The 17909-nt window shown below is 34.9% G+C and overlaps 1 protein-coding gene across 15 annotated transcripts in view; it reads left to right on the forward strand.

The window, feature by feature from the left end:
- The window catches only part of LOC121739358 (potassium channel subfamily T member 2), a 168525-nt gene that overhangs the window by 83418 nt on the left and 67198 nt on the right, over positions 1-17909 (forward strand). For 2 of the 15 annotated variants that reach the window (XM_042131775.1, XM_042131785.1), the window contains exon 1: positions 16892-17041. The exons of 11 other annotated variants lie outside the window; for them this stretch is intronic. In XM_042131775.1, coding sequence (XP_041987709.1) covers positions 17031-17041 — 11 coding nt within the window. In that variant the 5' untranslated portion in view covers positions 16892-17030. Of the gene's footprint in view, positions 1-16891; positions 17042-17909 lie in introns of those variants that run through there. 2 more of the 15 variants (XM_042131777.1, XM_042131783.1) reach the window with 1 other exon arrangement.

Consider the following 17909-nt stretch of genomic DNA (forward strand, 5'->3'; position numbering starts at 1 on the left):
GTACATGGAATTTATGGTTCGTTATTAATAACTTATTATTACAAAGGTCGTAAAGCATCATTGCTTCCAGTTGTAGACGTCTTGATTTTAGATCAAGTAATTTATGTTTGTCCAGAAGATCGTTGTAGGGAATTCGATTTTTGAAACATTTGTACTGCATAGAACGAAGGAATTTTTTTTGAACGGATTCAACTTGGTCATTGTATTTGTTGTATAAAGGATTCCAAATTGATACCGCATATTCCAATTGACTTCTATGTTGCGCACGTCATATTAGAATATCGGTAGAAATTTTGTCAAATTTTGAACAAAAATTTTTGTTAACTGTCTAATGTCTATGCTGGTGCCACCTCTACCTTAAGGCGAGGATAAACCCCAATTTGTTATTCCGTGACTCCCGGTTTACCTAGTTCCAATATAATAACGAAGTGTTAAAAAATATGAGATATAAAGCACATTATTCAAAATACCTTAAACCATAAACATTTTAATAAAACGTAATACTTTGGCTGTAATTAATTTACAAACTCACCTCCGATAAAAATCTATTTCATCGCAATATAAGTATTAACTAGGATAATTATACATTTTATTTGAATAAATTGTTAGTAAATGTATATTAAAATATCCTTAACCGAACAATTTTGTTTCCTAATGTTTATTTCCAAAGATATTAAAAAAATAACATGAAAAAAATAGATAAGATCCGCCCGAGTAAATACAGTTTTCTGCTAAGCTAAAATGAATCTTATTGCGATGCGTATACGCTTGGTCTTTGGTTGTGTGCAAGGTTATCGTTTTGGATTGAGATTAATCCCCGCCTTAAGGCATTGCAGTCATAATAATTTATCCTGTTATATGACAGATCCGAGTAAGATATTAATATCATAATAACAGGGTACCTGTTAGATCGCATTCAAGAAAACAGTATAACTTTTTTGCTACTCCATTTAGCCGAACCAACGCAGGTATGCGATCCCCCATTACTCGAATAGTTCGTAACTTTGATAATCATTTCAATTATATAGATATATTTGCTCTCAAACATGCCAAATATAAAAAATGTCTTATAGATAGACTTAAAAATTTACATATTATAAATAATTAAAACCTTGCATTCCTCTTCAATAAATAATTTACAAACATTATACTAAATTATACACTTACAATTATACTAAATTTAATTTTACTACTATTTTAACTATTATTTACAAACACACTTAACACACAATTGACACACAAATATACCCTTATATTAATTATATATATAATTTACTCTCTACTTCCTTAATCTCTTTTTTTTCCTATACTAAATTATTCATCTGTGGTCACCGCTGTTGGTTTTACATTTAGTAAATATTATAATTGCATACTTTACTAATATTCATGTAAGACTGTTTGGAGACCCCAATATACGAAAATAAATAAATAAATAAACATGTCGTATTTGGTCATATTATTTACTGTATCTGCTAGTAGCGCCCTCTGCTCTGACCTTTGCGTAATATTCCCTTTTACTGTAATCATACCTCACTAACATGGATCCATAAGTGAGCGATCCAAAGTATGACATTTATCGTTTTATGTAGATGTTAATTGACAATTAAAAAAACTATAATCAGGGTCCTGTTAAATTGTTGTTGGTTCAATTATTCGCAGCTATTATTTAGTAATTAGTTGAAAACTGTGACGTTTGCGCTCCATACTTTGGTTTACTTAGGATTGATTTCATTAGTAAGGGTCGTGTTTAGTTTAAGAACTACCTGGGAGACCGACCAAAGGTTCAGCTCAAAGAAGTAAGAGCAAGATGTCGCCCGCAACTCCGTTGCGCCAAAATTCGTTTATCGCGCCGGAGTCATACATTTTTCTGGGATGAAAAGTATCCTATATGCCCTTTCCCGTGACGCAAAGTATCTCTTTATCAAATTTCAGCAAAATCGGTTCAGCGGTTTGAGCGTGAAGAGGTAACATACAGATTACAGACAGAAACACTTTCGCATTTATAATATTAGTATGGATAACTCAAAAATATGTATTTCCCGGGGATAACAAAGGATATGATAAAAAAGGAAATAAGATCTTTTGTCGCCCCTGAACTTAGGTTCATTAGAATAATTAATAGGTATGTTTCAATAAATATGATATTTATAGTATTGGATCCGACCGTAAAATCCTGCAGGAATCGTTTTTTTCGATCAAATTTATTTTAAAATAATCTTTAGAACGTATAGAATGGATTAATGTTGGGTTGCCTTGTCAAAAGTAGCCGCAAGTACATCTAATTAAGTTAAATGTTCATGAGATAAATGCGTAATTTGTTTGAATATTTTTGTCAGTAAATTTTACATCATTTGAAAGAAAATGACGAGACAAAATAAGGTATAAATGGTTGCCAGCTCTAAGTCAGCCGCAACCTAGGGTTGCCAGCCCGTGTTGGCAAAGTTGCGGTGGGTTGATCGTGCCCGTAACTTTGCCTAAGCGGTGAGTTGAGCGCCATGGGGTTTTAGTGGGTAGTTCCTCGGAGAGTCCCACATACCCCGGCCGATGTCCAATCCGCCGGGGATGCGTAACGCATTTCCCCATGTAAAAAAAAAAAAAAAAAAAAAAGGGTTGCCAGCCCGTAAACAGATATAGTTCATCATCACATCAAAATTGAAGCATCGATTTTTTAAATAATTTTGATACAAAATTAAAGTTTTATGCATTTTGTGTATCCATGGTTGCCAGTTGCACGATAGCCGCAAACTGGGGTTGCCATCACTTTTGTTTAAGACAAATGTTCAGGCCTACAATTATTATGCCTGGGAGAATTTGAGGACGTCGAGAACCCGCAAGATTGCGAACCCGCAAGTTTTTATTTTTATGCGTACGGTAGTGTCCTGTCATTCCTCAATGTCATTCCTTCTTAGTTCTTATTTTTCCATTGTATACACGCAAGTTTGTATTACGGGCTTTCATTTTACTCAATTAGAGTTACTTGCGGCTACTTTTAACAAGGCAACCCAACATTATTCCATTCTATACGTTCTAAAGAATTTTTTAAAATATATTTGATCGAAAAAAACGATTCATGCAGGATTTTACGGTCGGATCTTAGGATATTATGTCATTGGCATTATAAAGCTCTAAATGTGAAAGATATCAGTTATTGAAACCCATTCTCATAATTCAAACTTCATAAGTCTGGCTCACATAATTCAAAAGTCTGGCTCACGAGCATATATCATAATACTATGTGCAAATGATACAGCGTACGAGGGTCAATTAGCGTACGTACGAAGTCTGAGAATCGGGCCCCTTCAGTCTCAAACAAGCCACAGGCGTAGAGTCCTTAAATCGCTTCATGAATAGACAAAGGGTAGGATTTTACGCATTCTGGGTTCATGTGTCACTGTTTTTATGACGACTAATGCAATTATACAGTTTTATTATCTATAAAAGTCCCAGGAACCGTTTTACTGACTTACGTGACTGGCAATCTATATAGTTTAGCTTAGAATTAAGTATACTAAATGTGCCATTAGGCCATCAAAAGATTCCAATCTCATTTAAGTGAAAACTTTTTTAGTGACGCAATTATTGTGACCGGTAAAATATTTCGCGTATTTACACGTAACATGATCGAAATTCATAAAACGGGGGTGGAATAGACCACAGGCGCGGCGCAGTAAAAAATGTGATATCTCCCTCTTTTTTCTTCCGCGGTTGTTGCTCCAATTGAAAAGACTTACGGTCTTACCACAAAAGATTTAAACATCTATTGAACAGTTGTTTTGAGACCATTTTGTACTGTTTTTTTTCTAATCAACTGTTCAACAAGTGTTTAAATATTTTGTAGTAAGACCGTTATAGACTAACAACGTGACCTCACCTACCATTGCAGATGATCCCAATAGGATATATTACTTACTGTAATGTTTTCACGTTAGAGGCAGCACCCGCATAGACAGTAAACAAAAACTAGGGTTCGACGTATGACAACGTTTCTGTCAATCAGGGGCGTAGCGCCTCCGCCAAGGTAGGCGGGGCCCCGTATAAAAGTTTGTTTAGGGGCCCTTAGGAAGGGTAAAGATTTCTCAAAAAAGAAAAAAATGTTTGCATAAAATTAAAATAAATTTTTATATATTTACGTTCCTTGCCTTTTTTCGGTAAACTGATTAATTAAATCATTCATAGCTGATGACTGTGGCTGATGATGACTTTAGTTTTTCTAAAGTTTCTGCCTCTATGGATAATAGTAAATTATAGTGACAGGTCTGACAGGCGTTTCTGTTTCATATTTTCTGAAATTTAATTTAAAAAAATTGGAAGTTTTTATTAATTTTTGCTTACGCACCTTGGGGGCCCCCGTAGGTCGGGGGCCCCGTATATTGATACGGCTAATACGGCGGTAGCTACGCCCCTGCTCTCAATACTCCTACTCATCTATATGACGTGTTTAGTGTGCACTGTACAACATGTCGGATTTTGGTCGTATTAATTTACTAATTACTGTATGTGCAGTAGCGCCCCCTGTAGCTTTAAGGTAGTAGTAGTAATAGGGATGATGACAAGGTCAAAGATTAGCGAATTTTATGAATAAAATAAAGAAATCACGGTAAAAAATAAGTAATCCCAAAATTTCAGCTTGATAGCATTTGTATTTTTTTTGTTATGCGATTTCAAAGTTGGTTATCTAATTTTTTTTCAATTAAATTTCTTAATATATGTATACAATTCGATAACTTATGCAATTAAAAGCAACTTTTGTTATGAAACCACTTTCATAAACGCAATATTTAATATACCTGTCGAACAAAGTTGTCTCCCGATGCGTACAAACTACGAAAGACTGACGTCATACTTTCGTAGCAGTTTGTATGGAGCGTTTCGGGCAGGTCTTTTTTATGAGATATTTGAATTGTCATATCTTGGTGAATTTTTGAGCTATCAGAGTCATTCTTTCAACGATGTTTCTATTTTTTAAGTGTTTTTCAATTCCCGATAAGAAAAAAAAATAGTCATCATGCCTATTCTGGGGTGAAGCGAATATCTATCGCATTACATAATATCTACAATATATAGTAAAAGGTCACGTCCGTGTATCTGGGCTAACGTTCTGGAACCCTCGCGAGGTCATTCCGGATAACGACCGCCAACCATGCACTTCCATTAGTGCAAGGTCACTGTGGACAGGACTAGTACATCCCTACTAATATGAATGTATGTATTGTTTGTTAAGATTTCACGCGGCAACAACTAAACTAGCTGGACTATTATATTACTACATAGTATCCCTACTAATATGTGAATGTTAGTTTGTTTGTTTATTTATAAGTATTGGTTTTAAAGGCCTGAACTTTTATGAGAAAATTACTAGACATCATGTTAACACATTTTAGAATTACTAGACTGATCATCATGTTAACACATTTTAGGCATCAGCACACCACACCACTTAACATCTACCTACTACCGATCCGATCCTTGCCGCAAGATCTAGCGACCCATGCCGCTACTATAATATTATGATGGTGTAGGCCGTATAGAGCAAAATGAAACAAGCCTTGTCATAAAGTGGTGTTTTATTTAATGGAAGTGGTACAAAAGTGACATCACAGCAACCATGCCACTTGCCCCATTTAGTATTGAGTTACTGAAATACCAGCACACTTATTTACTCCACTCGATCTGCAAATTAAATTGGCAGCCGGGACACCTGATTTGCCCTGACAATTGGGATAAAAGCATTAAATAAATATTTTATTAGTCTCTCTAAAACTCTGTAACGGCCGAACCGATTAGGCTAATTTCAGTCTTGAAATATTGGTGAAAGTCCAGAGAAGGTTTATATCAAAAGGAAAGTGATACAAAGTTTGTCATCATATGATCATATCACGCTAAGACTAATAGGAGCGAAGAAGAAATAGAGGAAAATGTGGAAAAAACGTGGAAAATTATTTGAAAGGGCTAATCTCAGGAACTACTGGTCCGATTTGAAAAATTATTTGAGTAAGAAGTAGACCACGTGAAGGATCATAATTCATAGGCTATCGATTTTAATCATTTTTTCAGTGGCTATATATTTTATACCCGTGCGACGCCGAGGCGGGTCGATATATACAGGGTGTAATAAAAATAAGTGATAATACTTTAGGGTGAGTACGTGTTCCTTGTAGAGAGTTCATTGTGAAAGTAGCAGCACTGAAAGACCAATTTTTTTTTCATTTTTGTATGGGGAATCTCGTGACGCTCGGGCCTCGGGCCCTTGCCCATACAAAAGTGAAAAAAAAAATTCGTCTTTCAGCGCTGCTACTTCACAGTGAACTCTCTACAAGGAACACGTACACACCCTAAAGTATTATCACTTATTTTTGTTACACACTGTATATTATATAATATAAGTACTTATATATTACATTTTATGGTTGCGGAATAAAGTTTTATTATTTTATTTTATAAATAATACTTACTAATTATTTTTAATTAAGTATAAATTAAGTTATACTAACATAATACTAACATAGCGCACACATAAGCGTAGAGTGGCTCTGGAACATTCTCGTATGAAGCTGGAATCTCGGAATGGCAGATATTAATTGCATAACCGAGGTCGTTTATGATTAATATTCGATTAGCCATCGTACCGGGGCCCCGATTCTCGATAAATCAGCCATGGTAACTTCGTCTCTGTCTAAATTCGAAATAAAAAATGTATGGGATTTGACATTAAATATTACTGAGGTGTGTTTGTCCGTTACTTCTTCGAGCTCAAATCGCTGTACCGATGTGAATTTTGTACTATCAGAGAAGTTGATCGATGGCAGACGTACGTCTGGCAGGCGGGCAGATCACAACAAACATTGATTTGAGATAACCCAACCAAATTATGTAAAACTACCTGCTATGAATCAATTTCTTCGGTGTTTCTTCGATCGTACATTAGGCCCCAGAGAATATCAAAACAGAAAACGACGTTACGGCAACATCTAGTTAACCATAAATTATTATTAATGCTTATTGCTTCAACGTTTGACGGCAGCTATTTATCATAATCAGAAATTATGAGACCGATCAAACTGCTATAAATAACAACATACATTTTAAGTCAATAGAGTAATAAATTAGACATTTAATAATTTCACCAACAAAAGAAATTACAACTGTATGAGGTTTGACGTCGCTAAGTGACATTCATTAATTTAATTAATGACTTTTCAATTTTTTTGTCGTCGAAATAGAAAATACTAGAGATCGCCCAATGTCGACCATTCGACGATCTCTAGTATACTATTCGACCTTAAATTTAATTATCTTCTTCTTTTGCCTCTCCGTTTAAAGTATTGACTATTTCAGATTTAATAAAAAAACAGCAATTGATTTTTTATTTGACAAGAGACTTCAACCAGATTCAACCATAAACAAAAGAGTATAATTCGTATGTATGGGCTTGTCATTCAAAAAGATGGTAGTGTGCACATTGTAGTGTGTGTAAACTGTAATGTTTTACTTGTTACAAAAATGTATGATAAAAGAATAATTTCAAAATACAAAAAGCTCGATCCACTCTTTCTCCATATAAACTCTGCTGCCTCTAGCGTGAAAATAGTAGTGATATTATTGAACACAAATTCCAAGTACCCAGGTAAATTGCCCACAAGAGCCGAACTTTAATTCCAGCCGTACACCAATTAGAAGTCTGCCTTTATCCGGACGCCTGGCAACTTTATACGGATATTTCAAAATATATTTGAGATACTTCAAGTGGCACTGTCCTGTCCGTCCGTCCAGCGTCCGATTAGGCCCGTTTTAATGCCCCGTATTGACTATTTTATTTCCAGATTCTCGAATGCTTTTCTACTGGAAAACGTAGCGAAATTTCAACATGTCTTCGTTATTTAGTAGTCTTATTTAGGTCTTGGCCTTTTAGGAAGATGTGATAATAATAAGCATTGCAAAAATATCGTATGTGTTTCCTATCTATTAAAATATCTTGAGTTGGTGTTTTTAAAGGCTTCCGAAATGCCTGGGTTAATTTCTATGAAATTATGTGCTTAGCTGGAAGATTTAATCAATCTTCTTCTGATTTTATAACGGTAATAAGGTTTATGGTAAAAGAACGTTTGTCGGGACTGTAAGTATATATACCTACTATAGTAAATTATACTAAAGTAGTTTCGTTATGCATCATTAGAGCACATCGTTGAATTCTAGCTAGCTGGCGCTTTTAACGTCTTCGCAAACAAGCCAATATAAAATGCGCTGATATAAGCTAACATGAAATGCTGCTTAGGAACTGTAAACTTCAACATATAAAAATCGCAAAACGTTTCTAGAAAGAACGTTTTACGACGCGAGAAAATGTTCATGTTTAAAACACAATTTTATACACCTTCCGTACCTTTACTAAAATAATAATTATTTAGGCGAACAGAGAATAATACGTCGGGTGTGCTTATCTTTGGATGTCATATTGGCTGTCTCGTGGCAGACCAAAACAGTTAGTCTAGGCGTTAGCCACGGACGTAAAGAAGTGGCGTTAGCCTAGACTAACTGTTTTGGTCTGTCACTAGTTATAGTGGACCAAGGCTTGAATAGTTTAGAAAGCTTTTTAAAACGGACTTCATCCCTAAGGAGAAAGAGTTTTATGGTCTTGTCTAGACATTTCAAAAAACTTGCAAGTTTAACTGTAGCAGTAGCCGAAATCTACTTTTTAGCAGTCTCGTAATATAATAAAAATCCACATACTATAACTTCCTCCTTTTTTAACAGTCGGACTGACGGAATGGGTTTAAACAAAACTGTAATTTTCGATTCGATTTTTAATAATTTCGTATTGAAAATAAATGGATGGATGGTGGATGGTAGAATCGTGGTACTGATTATCTTCAGGTAATAACAGGATATTGCAAGGATATCCTTATCCTTCTTTCACCGATTTCCCTGCCTAATTGAAGGAGTATACTATTTCCTGCCGGGCTAGCATGGCTACCAGTAGAAATGCGATAGTATAGACAAACTGTGGAGATAAAGTTAAGGTGAAGTTCCGATCTTTTTTCGATCCGAAAAATTCAATTAAAATGCCACTTTATGACAGACTATAGTCTTAAAAATTCAAATAATATCGTACTTCATGACATAATATATTCTATGATGTTTAAATCTTTTTTTTAAACTTCTTAAATGTTAAAAGTTTCGAAAATTTTAACAAAAAACGTAATACCTTTTTTTTGGCAACCTAATTTGCTTATAACTTTTGCAATTTTTTGTGTGCTAATACACGCTTCCGATACATTTTTCTAGATGTCTTCCCGAATCTAATGAGCTATCGCACGTATTTTTATAACCCTTATCTCTATATTTCGCCATTTTCAACTTATCGCTTAGACTATTTCATTATTCATTTGATACCCATATTGCAGAAGTGCATTAAAAATAACTATTCCCCTATCTTGGATGAGCCCCCTATGTTGAATGTATAATGAAATTACATTCGTTTTCGAGTTACTCTCAAAAAGACTTTTCATTATATCCATATTGTACGACTGCATAGAAAATAATTATTTCGCCATTTAGAATGATGTCACATACCACATACCACATATAAATATGAAAAACTCAAAGCAGATATGTTACTACCGCGCGCGTTGTGAAGATTCAAATACGGCCCAATTGGGTCGTCTGTTGTTTAGTCTGCATCGAGCGCAGTCACGAACGTGCCGTCGTGTGTGTTTCGAAAATGTACCAATTATGACCCAAAAGTAAACACATGGAATCTCTTACCACATGTCTTGTATGCAATAAATACCTCGATTATTTACATTTTCAATTATTTTTTCGAACAATCTGGAAAGATTGAATTTTCGTCATAGCTCAGGTGAAGAAAGAGACAGCGATACGGTTTTGACGCAAGAACGATAAGGATGGTTGCGCTGCAGCATCTAAGAGTAGTAAGTGCAGACTCGCCACATGACTTAGTTATATTAGATAGTGACTTAAATGCCTACAATTGCAGTTTATTTGTACTTATTCTATTTTATACGCTATGCGATATCATATGCATTTCACTGTTTTTTAGGGTAAGAAATACTGTTTTTTTTAGGTTAGGTAAGAAAATATACAAAAAATTTCAAAGAGAAAGAAAAGAAATAAAGTAAATCTTTTTGAAGGTATACATTAAATATGATGTAGTATATTCCATTATTATTTATTTCGATGTTAAAATTTTCATTAAATACAATTAACTCTTACATAAGTTCAATCATATGTATTCCACTCTTTTTTAGGGTTAGAAATACTGTTTTTTTTGGTCAGGTAAGAAAATATACAAAAAATTTCAAAGAAAAGAAACAAAGTAAATCTTTTTGAAGGTATACATTAAATATCATGTAGTATATTCCATTATTATTTATTTCGATGTTAAAATTTTCATTAAATACAATTAACTCTTACATAAGTTCAATCATATGAATTCCACTGTTTTTTAGGGTTAGAAATACTGTTTTTTTTAGGTTAGGTAAGAAAATATACAAAAAATTTCAAAGAAAAGAAACAAAGTAAATCTTTTTAATGGTATACATTAAATATGATGTAGTATATTCCATTTTTATTTATTCCGATGTTAAAATTTTCATTAAATAAAATTAACTCTTACATAAGTTATTTCATTTCTTACCTACTAATACTTTTGTATCAAGTGTCCACTCTACGGCTATTTATGCTACTCTCTACGCACAAGAAACTTTGCAGTTCGACGTTTCTGTAAAACTAGAACTGTATCTTTTATGTAAATGGCATTTCGTATCTTTTGTTTCACTTATCTGTCAAATTTGTCAATGTTTGCAATTTTGAATTTGAAAATTGTTCGGAAGTGATTTAAGCCGGAAAATAGTATGAACGCAACCACGTAACAGATCTATTATATGTAGAATATCATATTATAATATATATACATCTGTCATAAAGTGGCATTTTAATTGAATTTTTATCGGTCGCGATTAGCCGCGGTAAAGATCGGAACGGCACCTTAAGAGGATACCACAGCGGCTAGAGAAATGAAAAAAAAGTACGTGTAATATCTATAGCTGTCTCCCTTACCTCAAGCCTATACCGCAGAACGCGATAGAGACAACTGCAGAAAATCCAGAAAATCAACGATTCGTTGTCCCCTGATTCCTTCTCCAAAACTTAACCGATTTAAGTACTTTTTTCATTAAAGATTAAAAAAAGGCTTGAGCTGTGTTCCTATGTTTTGCTTTTTTTGTATAATCTATCCAAATCTGTTTTCTGGACGTTTGAACACAGTGGAAAATCTGGCCATTTTTTTGGGTTTTTGAACGTTCATATCTTATTTAATAATTAAATTATGAAAAAAAAGAAAACATAGGGACATTGTATTAGTGGCCGTAGATATTCAGGAAAAAAATTATAACTCTACTAGCATTATCCAGGGAGGAAACAGGGGACAACGTTTGTATGGAAAAAATGGCGGTGTGGAATCCTCTTAAGTTTATGTCCACAGTCTGTCCATACTTTCGCATTTCTGCTGGTGACCGTGCTAGCCCGGCTGGAGGCTCGAAAGCAAATATTGATTCCCCACTCTCCGCTCCACGTTTAGGTATGAAACTCGTGAGCATTAGCGACCCATCGCTTGTACCTCGCTACGCCCATGGGAATATTATGCAAAGATCGGAGCAGAGGCCATCACTAGCACATACAGTAGACAATTCGACCAAAATTCGATATTTTTCACACGTCATATCAGAATGTTGACAGAAACAAACGTCGAAAGTAACTTTTTGTGTACTAGACTGTCTGGCGCAACCTGACGACATTGAAACTTAATATAATATAATACTAGCTGTCCCGGCAAATGTTGTTATACCATATAAAGTATTTTGCCCATATTATTTTATAGAAGTGACTAAATAAGTATGGCACCATGGCAACGTCCAGCGCTATCCCGTCGCACAAACAATGGTCGCCGTCAGTCTCGAGTTGTAATAATTTACTATTATTTATTCAACAAATTCACTTATCCATATAAAAAGTACCCAGTAGCCGATTCTCAGACCCACTGCATATAAAATTTGGTTAAAATCAGTAAAGCCGTTTCGGAGGAGTACGCGGCCTAACATTGTGACACGAGAATTTTATATATAAGAAGATTACTATTAAATATATATAATTTTAATTGAACCAATATATTGCACCAAAGTGGATTATTTGCACATAAATTTCGATACAAGGACTATAAAGAAGTTAATGTGTGCACGGTGCACACATAAATTTGTCTCGGATTGTTAGGGCCCGTTCAGGGTGAGAGAGATTCGGTGGATTTTATTGCTTTCGAGCTTTACCAGGAAGAGCACTATCGGGTTTTAGTTGGAATATCCCAATTCCCACGCCTGGTGAATCCCACATACGGCTGAAATCCTCAATCTGCTATGGACGCGAAAAGCGTTTTCTCATATAAAAAAGGCCGACTCACACTATACATAAAGGACTTTTGAAGTAAAAAAATGTTTGTTACTGCACAGCACTCTATTAACAACATTCTACTTATTGAAATAAACGATTATGATTATGATTCTTCAGCGATGTTGCACTTTTTACTGAGATGGGTTGTAATTAATAAATGTAAGGCGGAGGAACCGAAGGACGGAATAATTCGTAAGACGGAGGTAGAGCAGACCGCCAGTGCGGCGTAGGATGGGAAGTAATGATGTGAAATATCTCTTTCTACCACAAAAAAATTAAAATATGCTTACATATTAAGAGGAGTCCACACCGCCCTTTTTTCCATACAAACGATGTCCCCTGTTTCCTCCCTGGATAATGCTAGTAGAGTTATAACTTTTTTCCTGAATTACTACGGCCACTAATACAATGCCCCTATGTTTTCTTTTTTTCATAATTTAATTATTAATTTAATTATTAAATAAAATAAGAACATTCAAAAACCCAAAAAATGGCAGATTTTCCGCTGTGTTCAAACATCCAGAAAACAGATTTGGCTAGATTATACAAAAAAAAAAACATAGGAACACAGCTCAAGCCTTTCCTTAATCTTTAATGAAAAAAGTACTTAAATCGGTTAAGTTTTGGAGAAGGAATCAGGGGACAACGAATCGTTGATTTTCTGCAGTTGTCTCTATCGCGTCCTGCGGTATAGGCTTGAGGTAAGGGAGACAGCTATATTATTCATTTCTCTAGCCCCTGGTGTATCCTCTTAACTTCTGCCGGCACTCTTGGAGTGCAGCCTCTTGTTTTTTATTTTCAGCAAAGCTACGTAAAGGCTCCGGTTTAAACATAAAGGTTTTATTTTCTGGTCACGGAACCCTAAAGCCCGCGCCGGTGTAAATCGCCCCTAAGGTTCTTACTGGGTCTTACCGGTGTTTGTAATTTTTATTTACGACCTCTGGGGCCTACGCCGCATAATTAATTTATTATAAATAAAGCCGATGAAAAATTAACTGTATCCTTTAAATTGTATCTCTCGAGAATTTTATATATAAGGCTGTTCTTACGCCCACCAAACGCACCATCGGTGCTGACATAATATTATTATATTATGATGATGTTCTGGGAAGCGTTTTAGAGTAAAACAATATTCATACATTTTAGTCTCGGTGCCGATGATCAACGTGAAAGTAAAATCAGCATAAGATGTATTTTTTAAAAGCGTATGCTGCCACAGCCACAGCTGGGCAAAGCGACACCCCCCCCCCCCCCCCCCCAAGGCTTTCCACTCCCCTCGGTCTAACGCGACCGTAGGATAACTTGGCTCGTACGTATGTAATAAGCATGTAAATATTATTAAATAAAGTGACCACTGGTACCGCACTCCTGAACCATTATCACGTAGAAAAAAGGTGTCGCTGCCCTTACTAATTGAGTGGATTGCTTCATGCGAAAGTAATTTATGCAAAAAATTTACAATTAACTTCATTTCAGTACAGAGTGTAGCTGTGTTGTTCGTTATTCTAAAACAGAAAGTTTTTTGAGTATCTGTCGCTTTGCTGCTTTGAAAATTTGTTCATAAAATTTCTATTACGTTTTTAACTTCAAACTGCAAGTATACATTTTTTAAACAATGAGCTATTGATATACAATTTGAAGTTAAAATTTTCCATTAAAATCTGAATAAAAAGCTAGTAAAACCTTTTGAATTTAATATGTGAAATCACTGAACCATGCATGTCCAGTAATAGAAAATGAAAATGCATTGAAATTGAAAATTAGAATTCATTCTATTGAATAGATAAATACCTGTACTCGGACTGTAAAAACGGGACCCTATTAATAAGACTTTAATATTATGTCTGTCTGTCCGTCTGTCTGTCACCAGGCTGTCTCTAGAACGGCTATAGCTAGACTTCTGAAATTTTCACATAATGTGTCATATCTGTTGCCGCTATAACAACAAATACTAAAAATAAAATTAATATTTAGGGGGGGGGGGGGGGGGGGGGCTCCCATACAACAAACGTGTTTTTTTTTGTTTTTTTGCTATTTTTTGCTCTATATGGCTAATGGCTAGGTACTTGAATTTTTTACGGAATTCTTAATTATATTTTTACTTTAATAATTGATGATTAAATAAATATTTAAGGGGCGCTCCCATACAAAACTCACAATTTTTGGGCTATTTTTTTATTTATCAACATAATATTATGCAATTATAATTCGCATACGTGCCGCTTCCACCGGCACAGCGATGCAGCGTTAACGCTCCGTACGTTCGGAGTGAGGTGTGTTAGGTTTTTTCGTTACATAATTTCTTCGGTTGCGCGTGGCTGAAACATTTTATGTCACATCTAAGACATCTGCTTCACACGTTTCTTATCAATGTCGTTCAAGTCTTATCATGCAGGAACTACAGCTGTTTCGCATTCATACTGCTGCAGGCTGTCAATGCCATAATATAAAACGTACGCCTTTAGGCCTGTGAAAATAATTCCGACACTTTGAGAGTAACTGGCCGAAAATTTTTATTTGTTTACTCCCCTTAAAGTTTAGGGTGTGTATAAAAAAATGTTCTCTCAGCGCTGCTACTTTAACAGTGAACACTATAGAAGGGACGCATACACACCCCAAAGTATCACTTATAATAGGCATGATGACTATTTTTTTTTCTTATTGGTAAGTAATTGAAAGACACTTAAAAAATAGAAACATCGTTGAAAGAATGACTCTGATAGCATAAAAATTCACCAAGATATGACAATTCAAATATCTCATATAAAAGACCTGCCCGAAACGCTTGTATGGAGCGTTTCGGGCAGGTCTTTTTTATGTTAGTGTTACGAAAGTATGACGTCAGTCTTTCGTAGTTTGTACGCATCGGGAGACAACTTTGTTCGACAGGTATATTAAATATTGCGTTTATAAAAGTGGTTTCATAACAAAAGTTGCTTTTAATTGCATAAGTTATCGAATTGTATACAAATATTAAGAAATTTAATTGAAAAAAAAAAAAAAACAACTTGAATATCCAACTTTGAAGGCGCATAACAAAAAAAATTCAAATGCTATCAAGCTGAAATTTTGGGAACACTTATTTTTTACCGTGATTTCTTTATTTTATTAACAAAATTCGCTAATCTTTTACCTTGTCACCATCCCTATTTTATGACACTACCGGTGTCTCAAAATATAAATGAGTACTACTGGCCATTTAGCCGAATCTTTTTCGTTTTCACAGGCCATTATAATAGGAAGCCGATATATGACCCAGCGATTACGTCATGTGCCGAATATCGTAAATGACGGTATAATTATTGAGTATACAGAAACGGCAAGAAATTTAGGTTTAATTTTGGACAGCAACCTCTGTTGGAAGCCTCAGGTTAACGAAGTTAGCAGAAAAGTACACCACTCGCTGAACATGATGAGGAACCTCCAAAACTTTTTACCTACACAAACCAAAATTTTCCTTGTCCAAACTCTCATTTTTCCAATCCTTGATTATGCTGATTCCTGCTACTTGGACCTGACCGAAGAGCTTTTAACAAAATTAGAGCGTTTGCAAAACCTAAACTTTGCATACGTTTTATTTTTGGGCATTAAATAATGTAGCTTTCGAATGGTGAAAGAATTTTTAAAATCAGCCCAGTAGTTTTTGAGCCTATTCATTACAACTAAACAAACAAACAAACAAACAAAGTTTAACTCTTTATAATATTAGTATAGACAAAGTGTAACAAAACTACGTGATAATACTTTAGGATGTGTACGAGTCCCCTGTATAGAGTTTACTGTGAAAGTAGCAGCGCTGAAAGAGTAACTTTTTAAATTTTTTGTATGGGAAAATCCATAGCCCTCGGGCGCTTGCCAATAATGCCAATATAAATCACAAAAAAATTTGCTCTCTGCTACTTTTACAGTGAATTTTATACAGGGTGTAACAAAAACAAGTGATAATACTTTAGGGTGTGTACGTGTTCCTTGTAGAGAGTTCACTGTAAAAGTAGCAGCGCTGAAAGACCAAAATTTTTTTTCACTTTTGTATGGGGAAACTCGTGACGCTCGGGCTCTTGCCCATACAAAAGTGAAAAAAAATATTCGTCTTTCAGAGCTGCTACTTTCACAGTGAACTCTCTACAAGGAACATGTACACACCCTAAAGTATTATCACTAGTTTTTGTTACACACTGTATAAGGGACACAACATACACACCCTAAAGTAATATCACTTAGTTTTGTTACACCTTGTATATTCGAGAAGTTCGGTAGACAAAGATAAAACATTGAGTAGCTCATTGTATAACTTATTTACAAGGGGTAAAAAGTCTATTTCATCCGTAAAGACAGAATTTGTTCTATCATAAAGGATCGGGACCCAATAAGCAAAAAAGCTACGCTAGGCGGGCGGGCGACGGAACAAATTCAGTCGTACTGGTGGCGTAGACGTAGACGCCCGTAGACCTAGCGTAGACGTATGTGGGAGTGTATTGTGTTCTGTGCTTGTGTATAATTGCCTGTTATCAACAGGTTTAACAATGTTTCCGTTAGTTGCTTTTGTTTTTTGCTTTTTGTGAAAGTAAACTATGAAAATTGGGTAAATAATTTTCATATTGGACTAACCAGGCTTATTTCGAAATAACTTTATAGCCGTAATAACTAAATTACTACAAATGTGTAAATCATAGTATGTAGTTTCACAAATATTTATTAAACAAAGTGTAAACGATTCTCCGGAATAAAAACAAACCTATGTCCTTTCCCGAATCTCAAAGCATGTCCATACCAAATGTTATCAAAACTGTATTAGTAATTAGACAAAAGACAGACATGACAGAAACAATTTTGTTCCTGTAACGCCCCAAGGTTAACTAGTACATAATGCCATAAGGCGTTAAGTCCTCCATTATACTTTTTAGTGTTCAATAAATAATACACAAGAAGTGCAATATTATATTATGAAGAACTGATTTTAAAATTGTACACAATTGAGAATTAAAATTCCCCATCTCAAAAACTAATAAACTGATTTTGATGAATATAGTATTCGCTAAAACGTAGTATAACAATAAAAGAATTACTTAAATCGCACTTGTTCAGGAGATATGCGAACACGAACATAAAATCATAATCGTGAAAGGCACATTTGTTCAGACGATGATATTACAGACTAACACGAAATCTCTTTTTTTTAAGTCGGTTAAAACACAATTGGTGGAACAGGCCCCAGTCACGAGTCCGAATGAGCTTTAATTACGGGTTTTAATTTAGACCGCGCCGGTCCGATACAAACGATATACAGACAAACAATATCATAACCTTAAAATTAATACGCTTTCTGTGAAATGAACCGGCTTAATTTCTAAATGCAATTTCGTTCCCCTCTAATAAACTTGTATTGTTTAGTAGGTCATCATTTAAAGCCAACTTTTTATATATAGGCCGCGAATATCTTTAGACGATAA

This window comes from Aricia agestis, chromosome Z (assembly GCF_905147365.1).
Source record: "Aricia agestis chromosome Z, ilAriAges1.1, whole genome shotgun sequence".
Taxonomy (NCBI): domain Eukaryota; kingdom Metazoa; phylum Arthropoda; class Insecta; order Lepidoptera; family Lycaenidae; genus Aricia; species Aricia agestis.